This window comes from Taudactylus pleione, unplaced genomic scaffold (assembly GCF_031769625.1).
Source record: "Taudactylus pleione unplaced genomic scaffold, aTauple2 ptg000647l, whole genome shotgun sequence".
Taxonomy (NCBI): Eukaryota; Metazoa; Chordata; class Amphibia; order Anura; family Myobatrachidae; genus Taudactylus; species Taudactylus pleione.
This window is the reverse complement of record NW_028285049.1, coordinates 1,114,994-1,142,685: the sequence shown is the minus strand read 5'-3', so window position 1 is coordinate 1,142,685 and position 27,692 is coordinate 1,114,994. Positions and strand designations below refer to the sequence as shown.

The 27,692-nt window shown below is 44.4% G+C and overlaps 1 protein-coding gene across 3 annotated transcripts in view; it reads left to right on the top strand.

Annotated features, from left to right (window-relative positions):
• Positions 1 to 26,523, top strand: part of FYB1 (FYN binding protein 1) — a 111,488-nt gene extending 84,965 nt beyond the window's left edge. For 2 of the 3 annotated variants that reach the window (XM_088455264.1, XM_088455263.1), the window contains exons 11-18: positions 3,315 to 3,452; positions 13,970 to 13,989; positions 15,728 to 15,788; positions 17,959 to 18,058; positions 18,957 to 19,119; positions 21,440 to 21,473; positions 22,994 to 23,025; positions 24,185 to 26,523. In XM_088455264.1, the coding sequence (XP_088311390.1) occupies positions 3,315 to 3,452; positions 13,970 to 13,989; positions 15,728 to 15,788; positions 17,959 to 18,058; positions 18,957 to 19,119; positions 21,440 to 21,473; positions 22,994 to 23,025; positions 24,185 to 24,207 (571 nt within the window). In that variant the 3' untranslated portion in view covers positions 24,208 to 26,523. The remainder of the gene's footprint in view (positions 1 to 3,314; positions 3,453 to 13,969; positions 13,990 to 15,727; positions 15,789 to 17,958; positions 18,059 to 18,956; positions 19,120 to 21,439; positions 21,474 to 22,993; positions 23,026 to 24,184) is intronic. The other variant, XM_088455265.1, reaches the window with a different exon arrangement.
• The last annotated feature ends 1,169 nt before the right edge of the window (positions 26,524 to 27,692 follow it).

Sequence of the window (27,692 nt, the reverse complement as noted above, 5' to 3'; positions counted from 1 at the left end):
GCAGTGCCATGCTCCTACCCCGATTTTGCTCTGGGGCCTAGAGTAGAGATGCTCTGTTCCGCCACTACCTGAACCAAAATTATATCTCACCTGGGGCAACTGCGAACGATCAGGCTGGCCATAGATGCAACAATTTGTCACGTTTTATAAGAAATGTTTGGTCTCATATACAATCAGATCAATGCACACACCCTGCAATAGCATGTTTAACGAACAATCAGATTAAAATGAGCAATTGCTTCACTCATTATAATCTCACACAATACACATGCTTCAAAGCACTACAAATAGACCGCTTCAGATTTCAGTTTTCCACCATTCCAATTGTATTTATAATCCCTGTCCTGCACAATTACTGATGTTCTTATTATGTGATTAAGAAAGACTGGATCTTAAACCAGATTTGAATGTGTATGGCCGGCTTTAGTGTATCCCGCTCACAGAACAACCATATTGGTTCAGTGTGACCTTCCGTGTATGCAGCCTAAGTGGCTACAGATTTGGTGATTTTGAGACCGTACAACCTGACCACAATTTCTTGCCCTGTGTTTGGCTTCTATACTGTTGTATCACTTTCTTAAAAACATCATTGACAAGGTACAGATCAGACGTCCTATCTATCAGGCACTGAGTTACCTATTCATCATCGGAGGCTGTATGATGAAGTATTGAACTCGCTGTGAGGGATACTTAAGTATCCAACTCACAGCGGGGGAAACGTGACACAGGAGCAATTCATCATTGCTCCAGTGAGGGGACAACTGCTCTGAAAAGCAGTTATCCCCGTAGTTAGTTTCGCAGCTACTTCTATAGGTGCGTTACTTACCTGCTCCCCGTCGTCCCAGCTATGCATGCGTGACCTCGAGTCAAGCATGTGCATAGCCGCTGGGCAAGTAGTGAGGAGGTGGTGGAGGGATCTGCTCGGATGCCTCTTCGCATCCCAGGAACTCCTTCCCATAGGAAGGAATGGGGCTACGAGAGCAAGCGCCGTCTGAAGATGGCGCTTGTTCTCGGCAGCAAACTTCAAAAATTTTCAGTTTTCGGAGTTTGCTGAATACTAAGGTGATCCAATCGGACCCCTGATGATGAATGGATCGGTAACTTAAACTAGCGTTTCTGTACGGTTACCGGGCCATTTATCGTTTGATGAATAGGCCCCTCAAAGAGATGATACAGGTAATGTGTAACGTGGAGCATTTTAGAAGCATGTGGTGGATATATTGGGCCTGATACAGATGTGGTCACAGAAGTGCAAGCAGCAGCATCTATTGGTGGTCGAAAGTCTGTGACTTTATAAATGCTGCTACAATCTCTTTCCCATGTGTACTATCCGTGCGTCCGAATGTGCAGTGTACACCCACTTACAGCCCCCGCACATGCTGTAATACTGTCCAACCAGGCCAACATTGGTCACACCATCAAAACGTGCACCAACCCAATGTCTCTGACTGACTATGGCCTCCTATGTCTGCAGCAGTGCGTCCGTGTACTCAGCCGCTGTCACTGACACGCCCACGACACTCACATGACACTCCCGTTAAACTGGCCATTTATGCGTGCATTCTTTCTAGCCACAGCCCAGGATTGCCAATCACTTTTCCATAACATTTTGCATCTCGATCGCAACAGCGCATTTGTGTGTACACTCATAGTAACGCATGCACCATAGGAGTTTTTAGGAACTTTTGTGCAAACAAAATCGCTCAACTACGGGAACATCGGCATTGCATACGGATTGCGTGCTGCCCTGAATCAGGCCCGATGACAGCAACCCCAATTATTTTAAAAAGTTGTTTCCCAACTACCCTTAGGAGTGTAGCTGGAACCAGCAGTGTTTCCTATAAACTGATAAATCCAGAAAAGTAGTCAATAAAGATTCCACTTTAAAGAGTTTCCATCACGATCTGCTGCATTTTTCTAAGCAAATTATATTTTTTCCAGATCCTTATTTGTCACTTGTACTAGTGCCCTCTAGTGGAGAGTTGGTGGCAGCACTACTGGAGAGGAGACAAAAAGTTATTTGATCAGTCATAAGGTGCCTACACACTTGGCGATGTGCTCACGATCCGACATCGTGTACGGTTTCCCTTTAAATCTCTCCCAGCAACTCCTCGTCCAGTCCTGCACACGATTTGGTGTAAAAAGTGTCCAATGTGACAAACGATCTATCGTGCATCCTTAACTTTTTCCAGTGCATCGTGTCCCAGATTGGCAAATCTGCCCTACAGCACGGCAGATCTGAAGATGCAATATACGACCTGCGTGGATGCGCATCGGCATCGTGATCGTGAGTGGACACTCACGATTTGGGCATATTTTACACGATTTGTCGTCACGATGCATCGGAATCGGGCAAATCGTGTAAAATATTGCTAAGTGTGTAGGCACCTTTACTCAGATCCCTCTCATTCATCAGCTCCACAGATCTGGTCCCAGCCAGCTTTTATTTTGGGTGCTGAGGGAAAACCGTGCTATTCCCAGAGACAGGTTCCCACTGATGTACTAGGCCATTTTTTATAAATACTTTAAGATATTTGTACACATGTCACATTGTTACCTAACTCACCGCAAATGTATGTAATCTGTCATCGGCTATTTCTGGCTGCTGGCATGAAGTAAATGTACACAGGGGAAAACAACAAAGCTTTTAATAGTTTATTGCATCCATTTGCGACTATGATGAATCTTTGAGTGAAAAAGACACTCGGCGCAGTCTTTTGCCTTTTTACCCGGGCTAGCGTCTGAATCACACACAGCAGCTGCATGCAATGCCAGCCCTGGGGTCCAGGGTATTCATGCCTGTTACTTTGGTTGCAGTCGTGTCTCTAAAAAAAACTGTGCGGCAGGACACATGGGGCGGCTTAGACGCAAAGTCCGTGGTGCGACAAAAGGGTCTATTTCATGTGATTAGAGGTTAGGTGTAGGTGGGCACATCTGTATGTAATTGTATAGCACAAAAATAGGAAGTGTACAAAAGTGCAGTCGAAAGGTGACCAGAGATGGCCCCTATCATTTGGAGCAAGTGGTCACCTTCAGACTGCACTAGAGAGCGCAGTCCCCTATATGTATGCACAATACACACAGGGTTACCCACTGCACGGCTCACGGTGGGGTCTGTTGTGGGTGCACTGAGTGCAGTGCGGGGTCCCCCCTGACACATGGGCATGCGTGCACAGCACAACCTGCATGCATTGCTGATATGCCACTGGGGTGGAGGCAGTCAGAAAACTAGGCATCTGGTGTATCTTTATTTTTGCCATAATACCGACAATTTGTATTTCTGAACTGAACGGTTTATTCTACACACTGCAAAGCTCTGTACTACAGGAGGACGAGAAGAGCAGCTCATGGACCTGGGGGCTATTTAAGAAGCTAAAGGGGTCTGAACAGAAAAAGAAAAACGCACAGGAAAAAACAGAGATGGAAGATGATGAAGAAAGTGAAGTTGCTTTGTAAGATCATAAAACCTTTTAATCCAGAGCACCATTGCTAACAGCAATACAAATTCACTGGAATAACCGCTCTACCAATTACCAATCAGTACAAACCAATCTGCCATTAATCATTTGCTTTCCTATCAAAGATAATTTTCAACTGATCAATTTGATTTGATGATAAATACTTACAAACTAACATTATGACAGTACTGTTATACAACATTGGACAAAATAGACAGTAGATGCTAGACTAGGTGGAATTCCATGGTCTATTTTATCTGGATACACATTTCACGTTTATAGACTATTCTAGGGCAGAATTCATATATACCATACTGGTATGTATGATATGTGAGCAAATATGTAATGCTGCACTGGGCTAATATGTGATGGGCCCATTGTCCTATGAGTTATGTTAAGTGTTCCAGCCAACATGAATGTGGTGTGGTCACACCATTTTGGGGGTACATGGCTGAGCCTATATGGCAGGCCATGGCCCCTGTACCTTTCAAATCCCTCCCCCCCCCCTTCCAGCCCACCCACATGCCAATTGCTGCATTATATTCTAGAATGGCTGATTTTGTGATTTTGCTGACAAAGGAAATCGTCATGAGAATCTCTGGCAGAGAGGGAATTAATGGACGGATTGCAGCAACGGCAGAATAAATAATATGATTGGAGATTTTCTCCTAAAGGCTGATAGACCCATGGAACAGTGGGCCTGATTCAGACCCGCTCATGAACGCTGTGCTATCGCAAGTGGGTCGATGGTGGCCCAGTGCGCATGCGCACGATGGAGCCGGCTCCGTCGTGCGCATGCGCAAGACCCGGATAGCGACGGGCAAGCCGTCGCTCCGGGTCTCGTAACAAAGGGGGCGTGCTGTCGATGTTGAGTGACAGCACGCCCCCTTTGGTGGGCGGGCCAGGGGCGTGGCTGCCCAGACGGAGGCGTTCCCATGGGAACGCCTACCGTCTGGGGCCGGCCCCACTGACATCACAAGTGATGTCAGTGGGAGTGCTTTTGGCTCTGTTAGAGCCAAAAGCACTCTGGTGCTTGCGGCAACGAGACCCTACCACAAGGGTCTCGTCGCAAGCCTGATGGTCATGATGGTCTTGACCATCGCGACCATCATCATGGCCGCTCGCATAAGCTGTGGGTGGTAACCCACAGCTATGCGAGCGGCCAAGAGGAAAAAAAAACGCCCTGATTCAGAGCGGGCGCTCGTTCAGAGCGTCCGGCTCTGAATCAGGCCCAGTCTCCCAGCATTAGGGACTCATATAGAAAAACAATTATAAAACTCCATGTAACAGACATACAGCTATTAGAGTGACTTTCACAAAACACATTGAGAGGTAAACACACAAAAGGACAAATGTATAGAGTTGACATAAGTATATTTCCCCCTTTGACATTTTAAAGCCATCTCCACAATTATATGCTTACTTGAGATCTGTCTGGTTCTAAATCAGGGATCACTTTGGGGATTTTTATGCCTAAATCTGAGGGTTGTAAAATATCATGGCACAGGCAGAAGTATATATTATAAGGGTGTCATTGTGCTGGTATTTCATGACACCAGATGTCAATCGTGTCACATGAAATAAATAAAATGCTTGAGAAGTAGCAAATGATGAAAAAAGAAAACATACTGTATAGTATTCTGCAGACTGCAGTACCCTCTGCAATGCCATAACTGATCCATATTTAGCATTCCTAATTTCTACTTCAGGGTCCATAGAAAGTCCACAGGAAACCTTGGGAGTATAGGTAATGACGAAGACATCTGGGCACCATGCAGTTATATTTTTTCTACCAGGATGCAACGGGGCCTCCCTCTATACCCCACCCCCGGGCCAGAGGCTCCTCAAGTTTGTTTGGTGCCTGGCCGGAGTCGGGTCACTGTATTGCAGTGGGGCTGTTACTAACAGCCCTGAAAATGTCAAGTTTTTTCTAAGTGCGGTCAGCGTGAATAGTCCAGTGGAAGTTCGCATGGCCGCATCATCACCCGGCTGGTGCTGAGAAGGCGGTACTGATCCGTGCTTCTCAGCAGGCCTCAGGGGTCTTGGCTAGCAGGGACCCTGGAGGATTCCTAGACTGCGGCTGGACGCTACGGGGTGCAGGTAAGCGACACGCACCACGGTGGTGTGTGCCGAGACGCAGTCTTTTTCCTCCATGGTTGGGGGACACCCTGGGGATGACAGCAAGTGTGGCCAGGCACTGAGTCCTGCATCCACACTAAGCTGCCTGGGACTGAAGGATGTTACAGATAGGAAGGTAGAGCTATGCCTTTAATCTGTTTATTCCCTTTCGGGGGGCTGCCTGCAGACCAGCTATGGCCATTTGCTGGGTGGCTCGGGCCATGGAATGTTGGGCTAATAGCCTTGAAACATCCTTAGCCTCTAATGCTACCAGGGAACAGCTGAATCTGGTGGGAAATCTCAGAGATTCGGCTACCTATATAAATGAGGCAGCGTTGAATAGTGGCCTGCTAAATGTCAAGGGTTTTTTTGGCGGCCACTGCGGCTCGCCGTTCTCTGTGGCTCCGTTCTTGGAGAGCTGATGCAGAGTCCAAGAAGGGGTTGGAATGTTTGCCTTATGACGGTAAAGTCTTGTTTGAACCTCATTTGGACAAGATTGTGAATACCTTAGCAGCAGCTAAGTCGGCTTGTCTGCCTGCTGCTCCAGCTTCTTCGGGAGTTCGGACTCCGTCCTATCGGGCCCCAGGTAAGGCTAGAACTCAGTCCATCCACCACCAAGAAATCTGCCAGGCCTAAGAAGCAGCCCTGGAGTACCAGACGTCCGGCTGCCAAGCCTGATGACCAGCCCTCTGGGACGGGACGGGCCTCCTCCTGGGGGACCCCAGGGTGGGAGGCCGACTTCTTCAGTTCGCCCAGTACTGGTGTCAAACTACCACGGATTCCTGGGTGAAGGAAGTGGTCTCTCTGGGGTACGCCCTCTCCTTCCGCAGAAGGCCTCCCCATCAATTCTTTTGCAAAGGGCTTCCAAAAAACACGGATAAGGCTTTGGCTATTCAGCAGGTGGTACAATCCATGCTACAGGCAGGAGTCATTGTACCGATCCCGATGTCCCAAAGAGGAACAGGGTATTATTCCAGTCTTTTTCTAGTCTAGAAGCCAAACGGTTCTTACTGTCCTATTCTCAATCTCCGGTCCCTGAACAAATTCCTCAGGGTACCCAGGTTCAGAATGGAGACCCTACGCTCAGTTATACTGGCTATGGAACCTGGGGATTTTATGGTATCCCTGGATATTCAGGATGTATACCTGCATAGCATACTCCGATTGTTTCAGCTCACCAATGTTTTCTCAGGTTCGCTGTGTCACAACAACATTTTCAGTTTCAGGCTCTGCTGTTTGGCCTTGCAACTGCACCTCAGGTGTTTAAAAAGGTCATGGTGGTAATGGCAGCCCATCCGCGGCTGCAGGGGATCCGCCTGTTACCATACCATAGCAGGGTCCTCAGAGGTACTTCCTCACCACCATATTTGTGCCTCAGGTACACGGGTGGTTGATAAATTGGAAAAACTCCTCACTGATTCCGTCTCAAAGGATGCTCCATCTGGGAGCTCTGTTGGATTCACAACAGCAAAGGATTTTTCTGACAGCAGAAAAGATCTCCACTTTGCAGACGCGTGTATGCAGATGCCTTCACAATCGCAGAGTGTCAGTCCACTCAGCAATGCAGTTACTGTGATCCATGGTGTCGACATTCGACATGGTGGAGTATGCCCAGTTTAATTCCCGGCCTCTGCAGCTATTGATCCTCTCCAAGTGGGATGGATTTCCCCATCATATACGGACTCAAATGATGGTGCTCTCTCCAGAGGTACGTCTGTCGCTAACCTGGTGGCTACAGACGGCTCACCTCACCATGAGGCGTCCCTTTTGGATCTCGGACTGAGTCCTTCTGACAATGGATGCCAGTCTTCGGGGCTAGGGCGCAGTGACGGTTCCACACTCCTTTCAGGGAAGGTGGACCGCAGAGGAATCTGCGCTTCCAATCAATATATTGGAATTGCGGGCAGTCTTCAGGGCTCTGCAGCAAGCCAGGCTGTTGCTTCATGGAAAACCTGCGCAAGTACAGTCAGACAATGCCACGACAGTGGCTTATCTAAACCGTCAAGGAGGAACTCGAAGTCAGGTGGCAATGACAGAGGTGTCATGCATCCTGACATGGGCCGAAGGCCATCTATCAGTCATATCGGCAGTGTTCATTACAGGAGTGCTGAATTGGGAAGCGGACTTCCTCAGCCGTCATGACGTGCATCCAGGGGAATGGTCTCTTCACCAAGAAGTGTTTCAACCCCTAGTGGACAGGTGGGGCCTTCCAGACGTGGACCTCACAAGCTGCTTCAGTACAGGTCCAGGACAAGAGACGCCAGTGCTCTCTTGGTGGACGCTCTGTCAGTCAAGTGGACTTTCCAGTTTGTGTACCTTTTTCCTCCAATCTCCCTCCTTCCTTGAGTAATTCGGAAGTTCAAACAAGAGGGAGGCATGGTTCTGCTGGTGGCTGCAGCGTGGCCCCGACGTCCATGGTACTCAGATCTTTGGAGTCTCTACATCGACAGTCTGTGGCTGTTGCCTTAATGTCTGGACCTGTTGTCTCAGGGTCCTTGCCTCTACCCAGATCTGGTTCGTCTGTCTTTGACGGCGTGGCTCTTGAGACATCCCCCCCTAAGGTCCAAAGGTTTTTCCGGCTCTGTGGTTAATACCATGCTCAGAGCACAGAAACCTGCCAGGATTTACCACAGGGTGTGGCATACCTACTTTGAATGGTGTTGTCCCAAAGGTTATGACCCCCAGAGTGTTGGCTTTCCTGCAAGCGGGTTTAGACCTTGGTCTCCGCCTTGCTACACTGAAGGTCCATATCTCGGTCCTTTTCAGTGTGGTTCCAGCAGTGGATCTCAAATGGCTTACTGCCAAGACTGTTTTTCTTCTGGCCATTGATTCTGCCAGAAGAGTTTCTGATTTAGGGGCTCTCTCTTGTTGTTCCCCACTTATAGTTTTTTATGAGGACAGGGCAGTGCTTCAATCTCGCCCTGGGTTCCTTCCTAAGGTGGTCTCTATTATGCTGGCCTTTAATTCCTCAGACCTCTCGGCAGGGGAGGCCTCATTGGATGTGGTACGTGCCCTCAGGATTTATGTGGATCGTACCAGTTCTCTTCAGAAATCAGACTCCTTGTTTGTTCTTTATGGTTTCCACAAGAGAGGATGGTCAGCCAATAAACAAACTTTGGCTAGATGGCTTTGCATGACTATCTCTGAGGCTTACATTCATGAGGGCCTTCCCGTCCCACCCTCTGTTACTGCTCATTCTACTCGGTCTGTATGCCCTTTGTGGGCAGCTAGTCATGGTGCCTCGGCTGTACAGCTTTGTAAGGCGGCCACGTGGTCTTCTATCCAGACCTTTTTGAGATATTATACCTTTGATACCTTTGCCACTCAAGATGCTTCCTTCGGGCGGTGGATTTTCCTTTCTGGATAGGAGCGTCCCCGCCCTTGAGGGTAATGTTTTGGGAATCCCCAAGGTTTCCTGTGGACCTTCTATGGACCCTGAAGTAGAATTACCCTTGCTATCTCTTTTTCTATGAGGTCCACAGGGCGCCCGCCCTGACACACCTGAGCTTCAGCTAGGCTTCGCTCTGGTCACCGGTTTTCCGTCTCCTTTGGTGTGAGAATGTGATTCTGGTGTGTTCCAGACTTTCTTCTCTCTTTTATCCTCCTCCGGCCTTTGGCTTGCTACGTAACTGAGGAGCCTCCGGCCCAGGAGCGGGGTATAGAGGGAGGCCCCGCTGCATCCTGGGAGAAAAAATTTAACTGCATGGTGCCCGGATGTCTTCATCATCACCTATACCCCGAAGGTTTCCTGTGGACCCTATGGACCTCATAGAAAAAGAGATAACAAGGGTAAGTTCTTACCATTGAAGAATGGGGGTATATCTGCGCTATCTCCTTAATTGTATTGGGAAACAGAGGGGGGGAAGAAAAGTAAAAAGGGTGGAAGAAGAACAATAGTAGGGTAGATGTAACTCTAAGGCTGCCACAGACCTCCGTGATCCCTTTCTAGATCACTAGGGTATAAACATAGTTTGTGGATTGGGTCTTATAGGGCGCACAGATGTGTCCAACCCTGAGATTCTAAAGAAAAGAATTCCTCAGAACCCAAAGTACCAACATATCAAAACCCGACTTGATACAGGAACTGCAGTAATACAAAGATCAGGCACTCTTAATTAGGAGCCAACAATTACCAGCTGGATTCAATTTAAAATAACCATTTAAATGAACAACAGGATACCCACAGCATGAATCACTGTCCCTGACGAAGCCCGACTGGGAGAAACGCGTTGGCCACACCCACCACACATCTATTCAGCATTTGCTCTCACCTCATCACTGAACTAAAGACCATACAAGATACTGCGGAAGCAGAAAGGCCAGCCGTGAGGCAAGAGCTCTGCCGGAAGGGACTGCCTTGACGGCTGAGCCGCCGATACCAATACCCCGCCGTCACAAGCCGCCTGCACTTCTGACATGTTCATCAGCCACTGAACGCACAAACTCACCAGCACGGGAGACACAGTATGAAGATTAACTGCAGCAGCGTTATGACGATCGGGTCCCCATCTGACCACTGAAAACATTCCCCTTACCAGCTGGATTAACAATACAGAGTAAGGTAGGGCGCACCATCTGTGCGCCCTATAAGACCCAATCCACAAACTAAGTTCTTACCATATCTCTACTTTTAAGCAGCTACAGAGGTGCATACTGTATGTCTAAGGATACCTGTAGTGGGGTAGACCTTCAACATGGGCAAACCGGGCGGGCACCAATGGACATGCCAGGACACTGTCGGGAGGTCCCTGGGCGATGAGTCAAGAGATCTTCTGTCTTCAGGTAGAAGCCTGTGGTGCACAGGTACCGCACAAACCTGCCACCTGTGTGTTTATGGGGCAAGGAGGTTGTTGTCTCTAGCAGGAGGGTAGTTGGGTACAACATAACTTTTCGGAAGCTTTGTTTTTATTTTGCCTAAGCACCAAGGCCTCACCCTATTGGACAGTACACGGATACTGTCCAGAACGCACTGTTGGCAGGATTGCTGTATGGGTTGAACCAAGTCAATGGATCTGGTTTCCCTCATAGCCTTGTTACATGAGCACAATCCTTCTCCTTCATTAATCCAAGAACATCCATACTTGCAGCACCACACGAAAAGGGTAAAGCTACCGATACTCACATTTCACCCAGAGCACACGGAGCCTAGGCACAATGCTGCCTGTCATGCAAAAGATATTGTTGTACTTAGAATTGTTATGGTGTAACGAGCCTATTTACTATCTGCCGTCAGCAATAGAAAGGATTTTCTATTGTCACTTATGGCATTGATTGAAAATCTAGTTTCGCCCAATTTTGCTGGGGCAGCTGGATGATACGAAGCTCCCCGGCAATACTGGCTGGCACCACTAAGAGGAGTCATGCCACTTCGCCAGCCAGCACTTATCTGAGCATTGGCTTCTAGTTCCACTTTCTACACAAAAACAACTAAATAAAAATTACAAATGAATAGAAAAAAATATTACTTGAATATACCTATCTGAGGATAAAATGTTTTTGTTTTAATTTTTTATTTTAAATAATAAAGCATTTATTCCTGTAAATGTCCTCTGAGATGGTGATAACGAAAGGAGGACAGACGTTGTCATTATTAATTGTCCTCCCATGCTAAGCCTTCGCTAGAGGCCCAATGAAAGCTATTGTCGGCGATAGTTAGATAGGGGGAAACTTCTTCTCCAGGGGAAAAGCTCCCATTTACAGCCAAGAAATGGGCTCTCTCTATAATAAATAGGCCTGTTAGTTATAATCTAAAATAACAGCTACTGTACTTATAATAACCTATTCAACTGTTCACTCAAAGTAATACTCCAACTTTCTGTGATTCTACTAACCTCTGCATCTACTGTATATATGATCAATGGGCCTGATTCAGAGCCACTCGTAAGCGGCAGCTCGTTCGCTCTCGCTCCGAGCGATGTTTGACCAACTGCGCATGCGTACGGATCGTTATACGCATGCGCGAACCAGTCAGTGCGGTCAGAAATCATGTGCTCGCAAAATAGCGAATGCCTGCTAATTTGAGTGACAGAATGAGGCGTATGTGGGTGGTAACAGGGGAAGGTGCTTGAAAACGGGGAGTGGAGATCCGAACGCAGGCGTGCTTAAAGGTCAAAACGGGCGTTTTATGGGTGTGCATAATTAATACAGCAGCGTCATTGACCACGTCACTGGGTTATTTTATAGCCAGAACTGCTCGCAAAATTGTGGTAGGAAAAACCAACCACAAGAATAGCGAGCAGCTCATACCCTGGTCGATGTACTCGATTAATCTAATAAATAGCGGACATGACGTAGGATGCGAGCGACCAGGGGGCGTAGTTTCCCAAAAAACGACCGCAAGTTTTGTTCGCTCGTTCAGACCTAGAGGCGTGAACAGACCGCAAACAGCGAACGGTTCATTTGAATAGCCACCCCTATTTTCAGGACGAGCGAGCGCTAATTGCGTCCGGCTCTGAATCAGGCCCAATATTCTAAATAATGATTCCATTTTCCTAAAATGTTCCTGATTTGACAATGATGCTAAAGTATTTTTGAAATTAAATTTTTTTCAACTCTATTGTATTTCTACTACTTCTGCTACTGTTGCGCTACTTATGTAATGGTGACCTCGGCAAATATCCGCATAAATCTTTTATACTTTGGTATCAATTTACTGCAAAGAAAATGTAGATATTGCAAAGTACGTCCATCAGGGTACAGGAAAATGCACATCTTACGCAGCATGCAGAATTTAAGCAGATGCATGTAGACCTCTTCGAAGGTGTATCTGTTGCCCTTGACTCCCCCCCCCCCGCCCCTCGCAGAAGATCGTCAGCAAGGATTTTGATTTATCATATAAATAGAGAAATTAAATTTAAAAAAGTACAAAGTTAAGACTATCACTAGTGCTGGTAGCCTAGGCTGGTATCAGGAAAATCAGTGTGAAGATAGCGTTGAGTTTACTAAATTAAAGATACCAGCAGTTGGCAATGCGAGCCAGGGCTATGGCACAATAACAAGTAAGTGTTCTAGTAGTTTTATCTGCTGATAACTAGCCCTAAACTGTGCAGCACAGGACTGTACACCTTGGCGAACTCGTCAAGCACTTTAGGGTAAATTACAAAAAATATGCATTTTAGGTATCTTAACAGTTGTACTATGTAAAGTACGTATTGTTTATAGATGCAATTTACACCTTTGTTTTTAGTGTAAATTGCTTCCAACTTTACATCCCTAAGTGTCATTTACTATCTGTAATATATGCAAGTGATATGTGCATTTAATGTTGCACAAATGCCCTTAGTTGAACACATACCTTAATGTATGTCCACATTTAGGAAATACCATTATGCAATACCATCATGCAAGCAATTTGTGCATCCATATGCAGGATGAGATCGGCATGTCCTGGCTATAATCTCTTTCCCCCAAAAAATGTGCATGTTCTAAGGGTCTATTTACTACGCTTTGCTAGGAGATAAAGTGAACGGTGATAAGGTGCCAGCCAATCAGCTCTCAACTGCCAATTTTCAAACACAGCCTGTGACAAGGCAGTTAGGAGCTGATTGGCTGGTACCTTATCACAGTTCACTTTATCTCCTAATAAAGCTTAGTAAATAGACCCCCTAGTCTACTTACTGTAGACTATTTACTTGACAGTAAGTAGACCCCCTAGTCTACTTACTGTCAATTAAATAGTGTTTCATGTCTCTATGATGCCACTAGTTTCTTCTAGCGAGAGGCAGTCTAGTCATGAATATTGGTTCAGCCAAAAACGTGATAACCATTGCTGGAGTACACTTTTCTGTGGCTCGCTTCAAGTTTGCATATGTTTTATCGAAGAAGAGGTTAAAAAGTTGAGTAGACCAACGAGATGCACTGGTGCAAAACCAAAGCATTTTCATGTGCTTATCGGGTGCACCACAAAGTGTTGGAAACAAGAACGCTTTAGCCATGATTTTACAGTTGATCGTAAAAATAGCGCTATGTCCAACTTTAATTCTATTGTATAAATGCGGACAACATCTATATACTTCTACCGTCATCATCGATACCATGATTATGGCATGTGCAAAGATAGGCATCCTAAATTTGTAAGTCAAAATCTGATGCTCTCTAAGGGGCATGATGTTCTACATGTCCATCCAGTACTGAACTTACATGTGAATGTCGCTGGTCCGCACTGCCAAGCACAAGTGAACGGACGCAAATGCAAGATATGTATCACTCAAACTGAAAATCAGGCCCTTTTATGCCTTGAAAACATTTTGGTTTGTATAAAATATTTAAATGTCATAAAAATTTGCCAATAATCAGTAAATATTTAGAAAATTATCAGTGATGTTGAAAACCTTGCTGAGAACACTTTAATCTACGATTAATAACAAAAATGTTTTTTGTTTTACATTTTACAGGTCACATTCATCTGCACATGGTAAGTGGTATATGAAACATTTAAACTTGTTAACATTTAAGGAATCGTCAAATCTATCCACTGTTGATGAGCTTTTCGACTACATAAGTCTTAAATTATATATATTTTTTTTATGTGCTCAAGGCCTCCATTGTAGTCAAAGGGGTATATTTATTAAGGTCGATCTTAATAGATTTTGATAGTTTTAAAATCGATGTTGTGTCTTTGGGGCTAAATCACACATTTACTAATACTTAAAAAAACAAATAAAGTGTCTGTTAGTAAATGTGCGATTTAGCCCATGAAACACAAAATCGATGCTGATTGATGTTAATCAATTTTAAATCGATCAAAATTTATTAAAATTGACCTTTAATAAATATACCCCTAAGGCCGTGATGTACTAAAGGAAAAATGCGGTAAAAAAACCCTTTTCTGGGTTTTTACCGCATTTTCATATGTACTAAGCCCCAGCCACCCTTTTATCGGTGCAGACATTGAGCCAGCAGTGCAGGGGAATCACTTAACTATATAGCTCATGGAGCATACTGTAATGTGTGTATGCGGCTTTAGACGCATACCATATGTAAAAATTATTTGTGCCACATTCAAACCTTTTAAACACAGTGTTAAAGTTGCAGGGTGCAAAAGTAAATATAGCACCAATGAGTCATATTTGAGCTGTTTTCAATTAATGTTACTTAATATAACATTTTCCTTAATCTCAGTATCAGTTTCTTGATAGAAAAACACCTAGTGGTAAATTTACTAAAGTGAGACTTTTTAAAAGTGAGTTTTAGAAGAGATGTTGCCCATAGCAACCAATCAGATTCTACTTAACATGTAACTAGCACCTTCTAGAAGATAATTGCTAGAATCTGATTGGTTGCTATGGGCAACATCTCTTCTAAAACTCACTTCTAAAAACTCTCACTTTAGAAAATTTACCCCCTAGAATCTTATACCTTTCAACTTGAGGTACCAATACCTGACCTATTTTAATAATTTCTAGTTATTTCCCCACCTCCGTATTAGCCCGAATGTCAGGAGGCCGAGCTGTCAGATAAATGATACTGTGGAGAGGGGCCCAGGACTGGATTAAGGGCCACATGCACCTGGGGCTGAAAATGTTCAGGGGCCTATACTGAGAAGGGGAGGAGCTGTGACCAGTGCTGTGTGGGTGTGGTCAGAGACATGTGGGCGTGTACTATCATCCCAAGGTTTTCCTAAATACATAAAAATAGAAAAATTGCATCATTTTGAGATAAAACTAGAAGTTCAGTTGCAATACTTATGATATATGGCCAACTGTGTGGCCTTGATGATGGGCCAATTTTTATGTGGGTCTATATCTGTAGTTCCATCCGTCCCATTGTTAATCTGGCCCTGAAGTTGCCGCTCAAGCTTTCCTTGAACAGCCCCAGAATAATTGTCACATACAATGGAGGCTGCCATTTTGTAGGCTGGTCTATTTTCCATGAGGATGCGGCCTGTTGCTTCCCTAGGAACCAGATGCGCTACAGAGGCAAGCGTCATGCCAGTGGTCCCTAATGAATCCATAGAAAGATGAATATCGGTTCAGCCTTCAACATAGATATTACCGCTACATGAGGGAAATAGCTAGCACTTCTATGATTAATAAATGTGTCATTTTTAAGCAGTAAGGATCAGCTAAAAAAAGTATGCATTTTATATTGTATTCCACGATTTGTTAATCATTTGTGTAAAAATAATAACTATTTGTCATTTCTTTGTGCAGAAAGCGATGTTTATGATGATGTGGAAGCAAGTGACTTCCCGCCTCCTCCACTAGAAACCAAGTAAGGAGTACAGTATATTAGAACCTTTAATTTGTCATTCACGGCTAAAAATAACCACAGGTTTACCGAGATATTGCCATTGATTGTGACAGAAGTAAGACACAACAGGACCCCAACATAAAATTATCCAAGTAGGCCAATGCTGGGTATAGGGGCGGGATGTACTAACATATAAATGGGGTCAAAACTCAGAAAATTACTTTTTTCCGGAGGTTTACTGCAATCCCCATATGTATCAAGCTCCGGAGAGCAAAACTACTGGCACTTCTACCCGATAGGCCTAAAGAAGCCTATGGGCACCTTTCCACACAAATCCCCAGAAAGGGATCCAAAAGATCCCTCGCTGCCCCCCTCCCCCTCCCCACCCGCGGCTTGCACATGCACAGGTCGATGGCCACACATACGCAATAGGATTTCTGGGTCATAAATCCAGAAGTCCTCACAACCCAAACCACAGTTTGGAAGAGCTGTCCTTTGTGCATAGTCTCACAATTATTCATGTATACGGCATTAATGTTCCTATCAGACTGGGGGTCTCCAGATACACACACCAGGCAAAGCACATGCAGGAGAGACACCAGGATTCAGGATATAGACCAGAGGCTTACACAAGAGCATAAGCTATAACTGGCATGGTGTGCAGGTCTGCCTGCCTTCTAAGAACACCACCACCAATAGCAGGCAACCAGTGACCAGCCCCCTAGATTAATTATGTTGTGTAGCTGACGAGCTGCATGCATAGTTGGCGTCTCGGCTTTAGGTCCCAGCTGGGATCACAATCCCTCTCGGCCACCCGGCCTCCTCTGGTTGCCTAGCAACTGGCAGGACCATCTGCCATTGCAGCCGGGGGGCCGCGGCGTCCTGGCTGCCTAGTGACAGCCGGGATCCGCTTCAGTAATGAGCCGCAACGGCAGCTCATAACACAATCATTGGCAGATACTGGAATCATTACAGTCCTGCAGCTATGAAGGACTCTAATCATTAATATAATACTTATTGCTAGCTTACTATATATTAGGTAGGCGTATAATAGTAAGGTTCCTCAAGTACAATCAGGCCCGCCAAGAGCCGCGGCGGGCCCGGGTGACGGCCTAATCGCGGGAGGCATGGCCACACCCCCTTCCAGAAAAAAAAAACGATTTTCAGTGTGCTGGCAAGGGGGGCACTCTGAGCCCCCCCAGCCCAGCACAAAGCCGGGGGGCACGTTCAGTGTGATCGCTCCCCCCACAGGCATAGGAGACTGCTCGTGGCTGCTGCTCAGCAGCCACGAGCAGTCTCCCACTGCAGCTCAGCACGGCGCCGTGCCCCCCATGAAGCCCGGGCCCGGGTAATTTCTACCGCCCCCCTCTCGGCGCCCCTGAGTACAATGTGTGTAGTGTTTTATCTTTGACAGCCAATGATTATACCCAATACAATACACTACTTATATGCAAACCTCTACCATTGATATGACAATCTTTAGCAATATAGTAAATATTTCTATTACAAATTACTTCTGTTATTTTGATATACAGTATTAGCCCTAACTTATATGGCACATCATAATAGATTTATCTAACATAACCGTAGTATAATGGTGCATACATAACGGTCAGATTTTCTGTCAGATCTGAACGATAACGATTGTGAAAATCTTTCAATCGTTCATATCTGAAAGAAAATCTGACATGTGAGCCTGCAACGATGAACGACACGCGTTCCCGATAGTCAGATAACGATATCTGACATCTGATGTGTTTGCAGTCAGATTTGGATGGTTCCATTAATTTTATTACTGTCTCAAATCGTTCAAATCGTTGGTAAAATCGTTCAATCGTTCATCTGACATATCTGACCGTGTGTAAATAAAATATAATAAATACTCTGTATGTCAGATTAGCACCTGATTGGTTATAATGTAACCTTTGATACACTGTATCATTATATACCCAGCCCCTCTCAGCTTTCCAGCAACATTCTGCCAGAATGTATCTATTGTCCTTGAATAATGTCTGTGCTTACGAGACCAAAACCTTTGTTTTTATATTTGTAAGCGAGGGCGGCAGGATTAGAGGTAGACAGTGCGAACTGAGCTCCATGATTGCGCCATTTATCTCATTTACACAGTACATTGATGTGATTGCAGTAACCGATAGCTGACAATATACTTGTTCACGTGTATTATTTTTAGCTTAACATTGGGCACAAATTCCTCCACTCTCGGGAGGTCGACAGAGAAGACTCAGAAAAAACTTGAGAAAGAAGAGAAAGAATTTAGGAAAAAATTCAAGGTAAAATATTTCATCAATATAAGTTTGTATGTGTCTTTTTTTCCATTACAACAGTCCAAAATCACAAAATGATTTAATTAAAGGAAGATGGGTCACAGTTATTTATTAAGATTTAAGTGTATTTAAAACATTTAGAAAATCATTGACTACAGGGCAAAAAAAAAGTGAATGTACAACTTGTACCTGTAAAATTGAGGACCAACTCCCTCCTTGGGAGCTGAGGGCCTGATTCAGACCCGCTCGCAAGCGCTATGCACTTGTAAGCGGGTCGATGGCAGGGCAGTGCGCACGGGAGCCCCGGAGCAAGCAAGAAATCATTCGCTCCGGGGCTCGCACAAAATGGGGCGGCTGTCGATGTTGATCGACAGCTCGCCCCGTTTTGTAGGCGGGGAGGGGGGGTGGCTGGCCAAACGGAGGTGTTCCCATTTGTGGGTGGCCCTACTGACATCACTAGTGAGCAGGAAGCTCACTGGGGCTTGCAGGAAGGAGACCCTACCACAAGGGTCTCGTCGCAAGCCCCGATGGTCACGATGATCGTGACCATCATCTGGCCGCTCGCAAAAGCTGTGGGTGGTCACCCACAGCTTAGCGAGCGGCCAGGAGGCCGGCTCCAAAAAAAAAAAAAAGCCCTGATTCAGAGCGAGCGCCCGGCTCTGAATCAGGGCCTGAGTCCTATATAGTAAGAGCAGAGAAGACTATTTAATCATTTAAATGATTTGCTCTAATCAGAAATATAGCAATGTGTCTAAATGCTTTTCTAATTAAGACACATTTAAAAAATATATATAATTCAGATTTATTTCCTCTTCACTAGTAAACTAAACACAAAAGCAGCTTGCAAGGAACGTATACATTGTAACGTTTGATATATTAATCTATAATATGTTTCATCCCACAGTACACTGATGAAATTAGAACACTCTCATCAGTTCAGGTGATACATAACCTGACCACAAAGAAGTGGAACTCAAAGGATTTAGTGTTAAAGCCTGGAGAGATACTGGATGTAATACAGCATACAAACAATACTACTCTTCTATGTAAAAACAATGAGGGGAAATGTAAGTACAAACAGGACGTGTGCGTCATTCATCTGTGTTACCAAAAGAGTCCTGAGTTTTGCTCGATGCTTTTTGTGTATAAAAAAAAAGGTGTCGGTACTCACCTAAAGCTGCAAATTGATACAAGAATTATAGCTGCTTTATTACTCTGGATAAATGTACAGATACTTATTTAAAAAAAATTGTAAATGATATTTATTTGCATTAAGTACAACTGGAAATAAAACTAGTAAAATCGCACATCAGATGTATTCAATCTACATTGATATGTGTTTTACTTGGGTTTTAAAGATAATTGTAATAATTGTATAGTTTAAATGTATTGAAAGGTGAGAAACAAGTAGCGTTGCAACAACAGCTAAAACTAAAGGTGCGTACACACTGGGCGATTTTACTGAGCGACTGTCGTTCCCGACATCGTCCATCATCTGAACATGCAGATTGGCCATGTTCAGGAATGATGGAGGGTGCCTACACTGAACGACTGATCGCTCAGTGTAGGCACTACAGGGCAACAGAAACGAAAGTACGATTACAATGTTGTAATCGTACTGTCTTTCCTAATTGCCCAGTGTGTACGCACCTTAAGGGTCTGATTCAGAGATGGGGCAAAATTTACTAAGCGGCAGTTTGACGGCGGTTTCTATTCTATTCTAAACCCTGGGGGTTTGGTGGTGGTTTCTAAATGACAGCCCTGTTCTATTCTATTCTAAAATGTGTTTTGATGGCAGTTTTGCAGCGGTTTTGGCCTTAGTAAATCTGCAGATAGCAAAACCACAGTCAAAACACATTTTAGAATAGAATAGAACAGGGCTGTCATTTAGAAACCACTGCAAAACCCGGGGTTTAGAACAGAATAAAACCTGTCACCAAACCGCCGGAGTTTAGAATAGAATAGAAACCACGTCAAACCGCCGCTTAGTAAATTTTGCCCATGGACTTAATGGCACAAATGGGGGGTGCGAGAAGAAATCCTTAAGTCCGACCAAACAGCGCAGTGAATTTAATAGCTCCAGTAGCTCCCTCCCCGGGGTCATTCAGCATCGAGCTGAACTGAATTCCCCCCATAGACGCATATGGGAAAACAGCTGCATATATATTTCCATGCCGCAATCTGGCCGACTTGCATGCAACTTTGTATCAGCCCCATTGTGTGTGTTAACTTGGTTTAAATTAAATGCTTGTAAAATTGCAAATACAGACGTGGCCACTTACACCTTTGTTCAAATCGCTATAAATAGCCCCGTTTATCATGCCACGGATGGTGCGACTGAGCCGCGCCAAGCGTCTTTTTCTTTATATATGTGTCTTAGGGTACACTGACTACTGGGGCTGGCATTAGTTGTACTTCCGTGTGCAACTACTGTAAGTCACAAATAAGAGTAGAAAAAAGGTTAAAGAGTTGCGATACGAGAGGCCGCTCTATCCACCAATTCCATTGCTACAAGATTACTAATCTAGTGTCCCTGGTACCCTGTAAGCGACTTTGCATGAGTAGCATTCCCGCTAGGCTGTTTTAGCGGGTCGTGGCGCCATGCCCTCCTTCTGGAGGGTAAAAAGCACCCTGCCCTCCAGCAGGAGGGCAAAAAGTACCCTGCCCTCACAGCCTGCGGGTGCCGTCTTCACCCGCGGGTCGCAGTGTCCGCGGGTGAGGAAATGTGCGGTGACCCGGTCACCGCCGGAGAATATTCTCCCTGTCTGCAATGCTTGGGGGCTGTCCGGCATGTCCGTAAGTGCGGGCACTCCCCCAAGAGTGACGAAAAGGGGACGCGTCGTATAGACACGCCCCATTTTCAAAGGCCACACCCCCTTTTCGGGTGTGCATGGAAGTGCCCTCTCTAGCTCTGGCGCCCTGCCTGCCACCGGACCTAGAGTGAACACTATATGAGGCTACGATGTGAATAAGATGAAACATTTAGGAATAAATACACGTCACTATCATTACCATTGTCTTAATCTCACCAAGCCACTTGCGCCATATGGCGCATAAACGCTAGGTGGATGAGGACACATCTGTAGGTACGGATGATTTTCCGTGAGAGATTTGTTTCCATATTGAAAAATCAATGAAAATCATTCCAACGCCTTTGGCAATAAATGCTTAGGTGCATGAGAAAGGTGCAAGAATGCCAACAATAAATGAGGTTTCTATATGGAAATGCAACTTTTCTAACTCTGTTTATATAAAAGCATTGATAATCATGTTTGTTATAATAATATTAAAATGGGAGATCATACTGTATAGGTGTAATCCACAAAATGACTCCATTAATATCAAATTCTAATTATTTCAATTAAAATATCTTTTCTTTTCTTGCAGATGGCTATGTTTTGAGAAGCAACATAATCGATACGTAAGTTTTTGTATAATCTCTGTTGTGGGGGAAAGCTGTATGACAGTGGATCCCGACCTCTTTCCTCAAGGCTTGAGTACAGATGGTTAAACACAATTGACTGATGTACTGTTCTAATTAAGTCACCTGTGCTCAAGCATAACTATCTTTGAAAACCTGGACTGTTAAGTCGCCTTAAGGACCGAATTTAGGAACCCCTGCTGAATTGGCAGTCCCTGCAGCATGTTTGTGGTTTTTCTAGCACAGGATCAGTCGTAAGATCGATCCTTTGTCTCACAGGCTCATCAGGGAAACAGTCATTGAAATGACTTGAAATGCCACACAATGGATCGCATGAACAAAATAAATGGCACGATCCTCATACGGATACGACGGGCAAGATGTGCTGCACATATGATCAGAAGATACGACTGTACGAACAGCGGGAGAGCGCATCGTATCATTTCATAGTAAAAATACACACGTTTCTTACAAGTTCAATCGTACGGCGAGTCGAAAATCGTGTAATCGTGCCGAAATCGCGTAGGTATATGGGGGCCTATGAAGACCACCAATATAAATGGGTTTTATCATGTTCAGTAACAAAACCTAAGACCGAAAAATCAAATGCATCTTGTCAGGCAGAGTTATGCTGGCAACGCTTGCACCAGTATCGGCAAACTGTCCCTGTAAAATTACTTGGTGTTATTTAAAATACAAAATAAGGTGCAGGACCACTAAGAATATAATTAGCACAATAGGAGTTATATGTATAATATACTATGCCACATTGATATGTAATATACAAAAAGCCCGAAGCATGGTTGGAACTCATTAGATTTGGCAACCAACATGGGTGCATAAATTAAAGAAAGATCCTGTCGCTCCAGTCTCCGACCAAGTGTCAGAATCCGTTACCTGTGTGGCCACCTAAAGTGTGATTTATAATGGTACCATTTTAGGTGTATTCAAATAGGGACACAGAACCTATTGCATTCATTCTTGAAAACGCGTTAGCCACAGAAGAGCAGAACAACAGCACAGTATAATGATGTGAGGCTCCTGTGAAACAAATCTCGGAACATTGTGGTGAAATATAGTTCAGAAATCCAAATTATTTAAAACAGCAGCAGTAATCAAAGCAGAGCACAGCGCATTTTGCTTTTAGTAGTATTGCCGTTTTAAATTCCCTGCTTACACATGCTGAGAAACGGCGGCTTTTTGTAAGCCGCCGCTTAGAAAATTTACCCCCAAGTCGTCTTAACTATGGCCAGATCCAAAAATATGGGTGTGGCCACATCACCTTTCAGCCAGAAGAAATGTGGATGGTTTTTAGGTAAGGAATTTAAGAACAGAATAAAAGCAGATAGGATTGCAAGAGTAAACTTAACCAAATCATGTAGATATGATGGAGACAGGAATACAAGACCGCTGCAATTATTCAAAAAAGAACAGAACAAAACATAATACATCCTATCCCATTTTTGTCAATGATTTAGAATTTAAAATGCTAAATATGTTTTTTTTTTTTATTATTGCAGTGATGGGGAAATCTATGATGATATTGGACAAGGTACAGTATGTGTATTGAGATCTACTATCTTGGATATTGGATACTTTTTTGGATGCAGAAAATGTTGTTGTTCCAAAAAAACCAACTACGACGCAAACCAAAACTACCTCATCAATAATGGGTGTATGAATACTGTTGTGCTGTTGATTAAATCATCACTACGCCAAATGTAAATGTACAGTATGTACAGTACAGGATACAAATATTAAAAGCCAGTTGGAAGGGTTCTGTGTTGGCTACTACCAATGACTAAGACCAGCTTCTGTGTGCCCTACTGTACTTGCAAGTGGATAGAAATTCAGGGGGAAGTAGCAGTAAATTGAAACAGGCAATGATTAGGGTTGAATCACGAGTTTGCTGGCAATATTGGCTGACGTAGGACCAACCATTTTGCTCTTAAATGGCACATTGTATAAGTTAGGCACTAGGGAGAAGGTTAGGGTTAGGCTGTGTTAGGCTACATTGGGAGGGGGTTAGGGTTAGGCTGCAGGAGGGTTAGGATTCGACTGTGGGAAAGGTGGGTTAAAGTTAGGTTAGCGGAAGGGATAGAATACTTACCTGCATGCGTCGGAATTTCCACCATCGGGATTCCGCTGCTGGGATTCTGACGTCCGGCATTATCAGCACCAGGATGGCGTACCCAACCATATGGAACAACAAGATATTTTAGGGACAACTGGTTTATTTTAGCTTAATATAAGTCAGGATTGACCTGTGTGTGGCCAGCATTATCGTGCATATTAGCCGCCCTCATTCAATTAATTGCATTCTCCTAGTCACAAAATTATCCCAGTTACCAACAAAGTTATTATCCATCTGTATCCTTTCCTGAAGCAAATGGGAGTGACTCCGCACAGAAAGTAATTATATTGTACCATATATATTGAACCAACATTGGATATTATTCAGTACAAATGTTATCGATTTCTCAGTTGGCGGTGCTCCCCAGAGCCAAAGCGTAAATGTAAACAAACAGGAGAGAAAGAGCCTCTTTCTCTCCTGTTTGTTTTCTTTTCCTGAAGCATCAGTATTTGGGAACTTAATGGTTTACCAAAGTGATTTTTACCATCTAGCAATAAGAAAAAAATATGCGCGCTGCGGACAAGCGACTATGAACTGATTACCTTAACAAGTCCTTTCACATTCTTTCTATTTCCAGACTGCATCTATGACAATGACTGAATCAACCTGGATCCATGTCAGCGACTCCATACAATACTACATTCTCTACAGGTCACCATCCAGGAACAAGAATGCAACACCCAATACAATAATGTTGTAAATATGACCGTTGTAAAATGTTTGCCGCTTTCTAAGCAAAGTTCTGGCCTTTTTCTAACAATTTATTGATAGGCAAATGTTTTGTTGTAAAAAAAAAAAAATTATGAAATTAACTGTAACTTTCAGCACAAACTGCCAGGGTTATTCTCAGGATAAAAGGAAAAAAAATACCTTTATTACCAAACGGGTAAAATAATATTTAATATTTAATGCAAAAAAAATTTATGTGTATCTTTACCAGTATATAACTAAGATTTGTTAAGAAAATGTAGGCAGTGTCCAACAGTGTTGTACATTGCTTGGCCTGAAACCAATATTATGTCATAAGCCCTGATTCAGAGATGGCCGCAATACCGATGTTTCCAAGCCGAGCGATTATTGGTGACCTGCGCATGCATCAAGTTTCATTACCGTTCTTCATCACAAAATGATTGACAGACAGAGAGTGATTGTGGGCGTCAACAGGGGGGGGGGGTGGCGACTGAAGCCCTGGCATGTCTCAGCGACTACAATCCCGCATGATCTACGACTTAGCAACTACAATCAGCGACTACAATCCCGCATGCAGATAAAATAGCCCCAGCGTCTCAGTTCTGGCTGCCATTCTACACGCCCATAGGGTTACTCAGAACTCCGATAATCGACTGGTTTGGATTTGCGAAGACTCCGATGGGTGTCTCAATGCAAATCCCGGCGGCTGTACATTTGCCTATTTTCGCACATCAGCTGCGTACAAACTCGCAGAGCATTAGCGTCAATCTCTGAATCTGGCCCATAGTCAATATTATAGGGGAACTAAAGTACCAGGTAATTACAACCTCCACATCACAATGGTGCCGGTATACATTGTATAATGAGGTTCTCCCTGTTGCAGCTGCTTCCAACAGCAAAACAGTCCAACTACCTGTTTAATAGATTCTTTAAATGCTTAAAATGTGTCGCGGTGCAGCAGCGCTAACATTTCAATGTATATATCCAAAAAAAGTCTTCATTTTTGGGGGGATATATACATAAAGCTGTGCCTTCGAATATATTGGATTATTTATTGGAAAACTTGGATCTAGTATTGAAAGAAGCTTTAGCGACCCGACATTTGCATCCTTATATGGGATAAGGTCGGCTTATTGGAGTGAAATCCTGGTTTTGAACATGAAAAGATTTTTTTTATATATATATATTAACTGTATTTTCCTTTTGAAGAAATTTTTATTTATTTTTATGCTAAAAAGTTCCAGTGTGGATGAATAAAGGGTATACAAGTATTCAGAGGGTTTGAACAATGACATTTTAGCCCTGCTGAAATGGCACATTATATGCATTTAAAGCAGGGATGGGGAACCTCAGGCCCGGGGGCCGTATAAGGTCTGCGGAATCATTTGGTCTGGCCCTCTGAGCTTTTTTCTGATAGCCTCATCTGTCTAGCAGGGTTCCTATAATGGCACCCTGCAGCCAGAATCTATGCAGTAGTGCCACCTGGAGCGTCCTTAGGACGCTTCAGACAGTCACACCGCTGCCCTTACAGCTCCCTGGAGTATCCTCCGGAGGCTCCGGGCATTGCTGTAATCACTGGCGATTGTGACTCCGCCCATGTGTGACGTCTCACGTAGTGGGCGTGGCCTGGACCAGGCCGGCGAATAATGTTATATATATTAAAATGGCCCTCGGCAGAAAAAGGGTTCCCCACCCCTGATTAAAAAATACCTCTCATAGTAAACATATAAGGCCTGATTCTGACGCAAGTGGAAATGCGGAGAGATATATGCAGACTCGCATGCGCCATAGAAAGAAATCGCTGACTGCGCGTGCTCTGCACTATGCATACGCACCAAATGGAGATTGCAAGGGCAGGCGGATTGATCCGTCCATCTTTCCATGTAATGGGCGTTAGCCATGCGATCTGATCCATCTGATTCGCGTGTCACGGACACATACGCCAACTTCAATGCTAGCTCGCAGCGTGCAGACGGAGACAGATCTCTTGCGCCCAGCATGGGGTGGGTGGAAGCCCATATGCGAATGATGACGGCTGTCGCTGCGGATGGAAAGACAGTTGGCGGGTCGGCCTTCTGCATGTAGACGCAAGGATACTTTTCATACAAGGGGCGGATACTCGCGTTAGCATAAGGCAGTAAGCAGACAGCTGCGGACAGATGGAAAACCTACCACGGATGCGCTCATCTCGGGATCAAGCCCATAACATTTATATAAAGTCACAGAGCATGAATTTAGCTGGGGGGGGGGGGTGTGGGGGGTGGGGGGGGGGGACACAATTCCATCATTTCACTTGAAACAAGCAAAACAGATTACGAAATAATAGAATCACAGTTTGGTTTTGATTAGGGATCACTTGCACAAACCAATAAGACCATTGCAGGCTTCAGTACTGAAGGTGTCTTCTTATCTTTATTTGGTTAGTTTGACAGTTCAAAAAGTAAGGTTAAAGTTAAAGGTGGAAAGTCATACTACATTATCGTCAGCTCATAAACTAGTGAAATGGACAATAATAATGTAATACAAGTAGATTATTAAGGGGCTTGTTCAAAAAGGGATGCGGTCATAATACCGGTCGCGGGGATTCCGGGTTCAGAATGCCGACGCTGCAATCCCGACACTTGTCAGATAACCGGTCCGGCATCCCGACAGCCGGGATCCCGAAGGTAAGTACTGGGGTTAAGGGGAGGGTTAGGTTTAGGCAGTAGGGGGGGGGGGTTAGGTTTAGGCATTAGGGGGGAGGTTAGGTTTAGGCTGCGGGGAGGGAGGGTTAGGTTTAGGCATTAGGGGGGAGGTTAGGTTTAGACTGTGGGGAGGGAGGGGTAGGGGTAGGGAAAGGGGGAGGGTTAAGGATACTGACCGAAAGGTGTCGGTATCCTAACCCAGTCGGGATTTCAACTGTCGGGATCCCAAGCACCGGCATCCCGTACCCAACCCATTCAAAAACATCCCCTAATATAGGATGAATGTGATCCTGCTGGTCATCTCCAGCACCAAATAATGGGATAACATTCGGTTTGGCCACTCATGTGTCCCCAAATTAGACAGTCCCCCATCACAATGTGCGAGGACGGATTTACACTGCACAACAGATTCCTGCCTTTCTGTGACAATGCAAAACATGTATACAGTATGTATGTACCAGAATGTCGTTTATGGTTTAATAACATGGTTTAATAACATCCTGAGATAATTTTAAATACTAAATATAAATGTAATTGCTACTTTTCTTTTTTTTCAAGAACAAAATAGATATTTTTATTAGTGTGTTTTGTTATAGCGATTAATCTATGTAAAAAATATAATATAAGAGGCTGCATGGAAGTTTGCTATGCACTGTATATACAGTATATGTTGAACTTTCAAGTTTTCATTAAACAATATTTGCTCTGTTT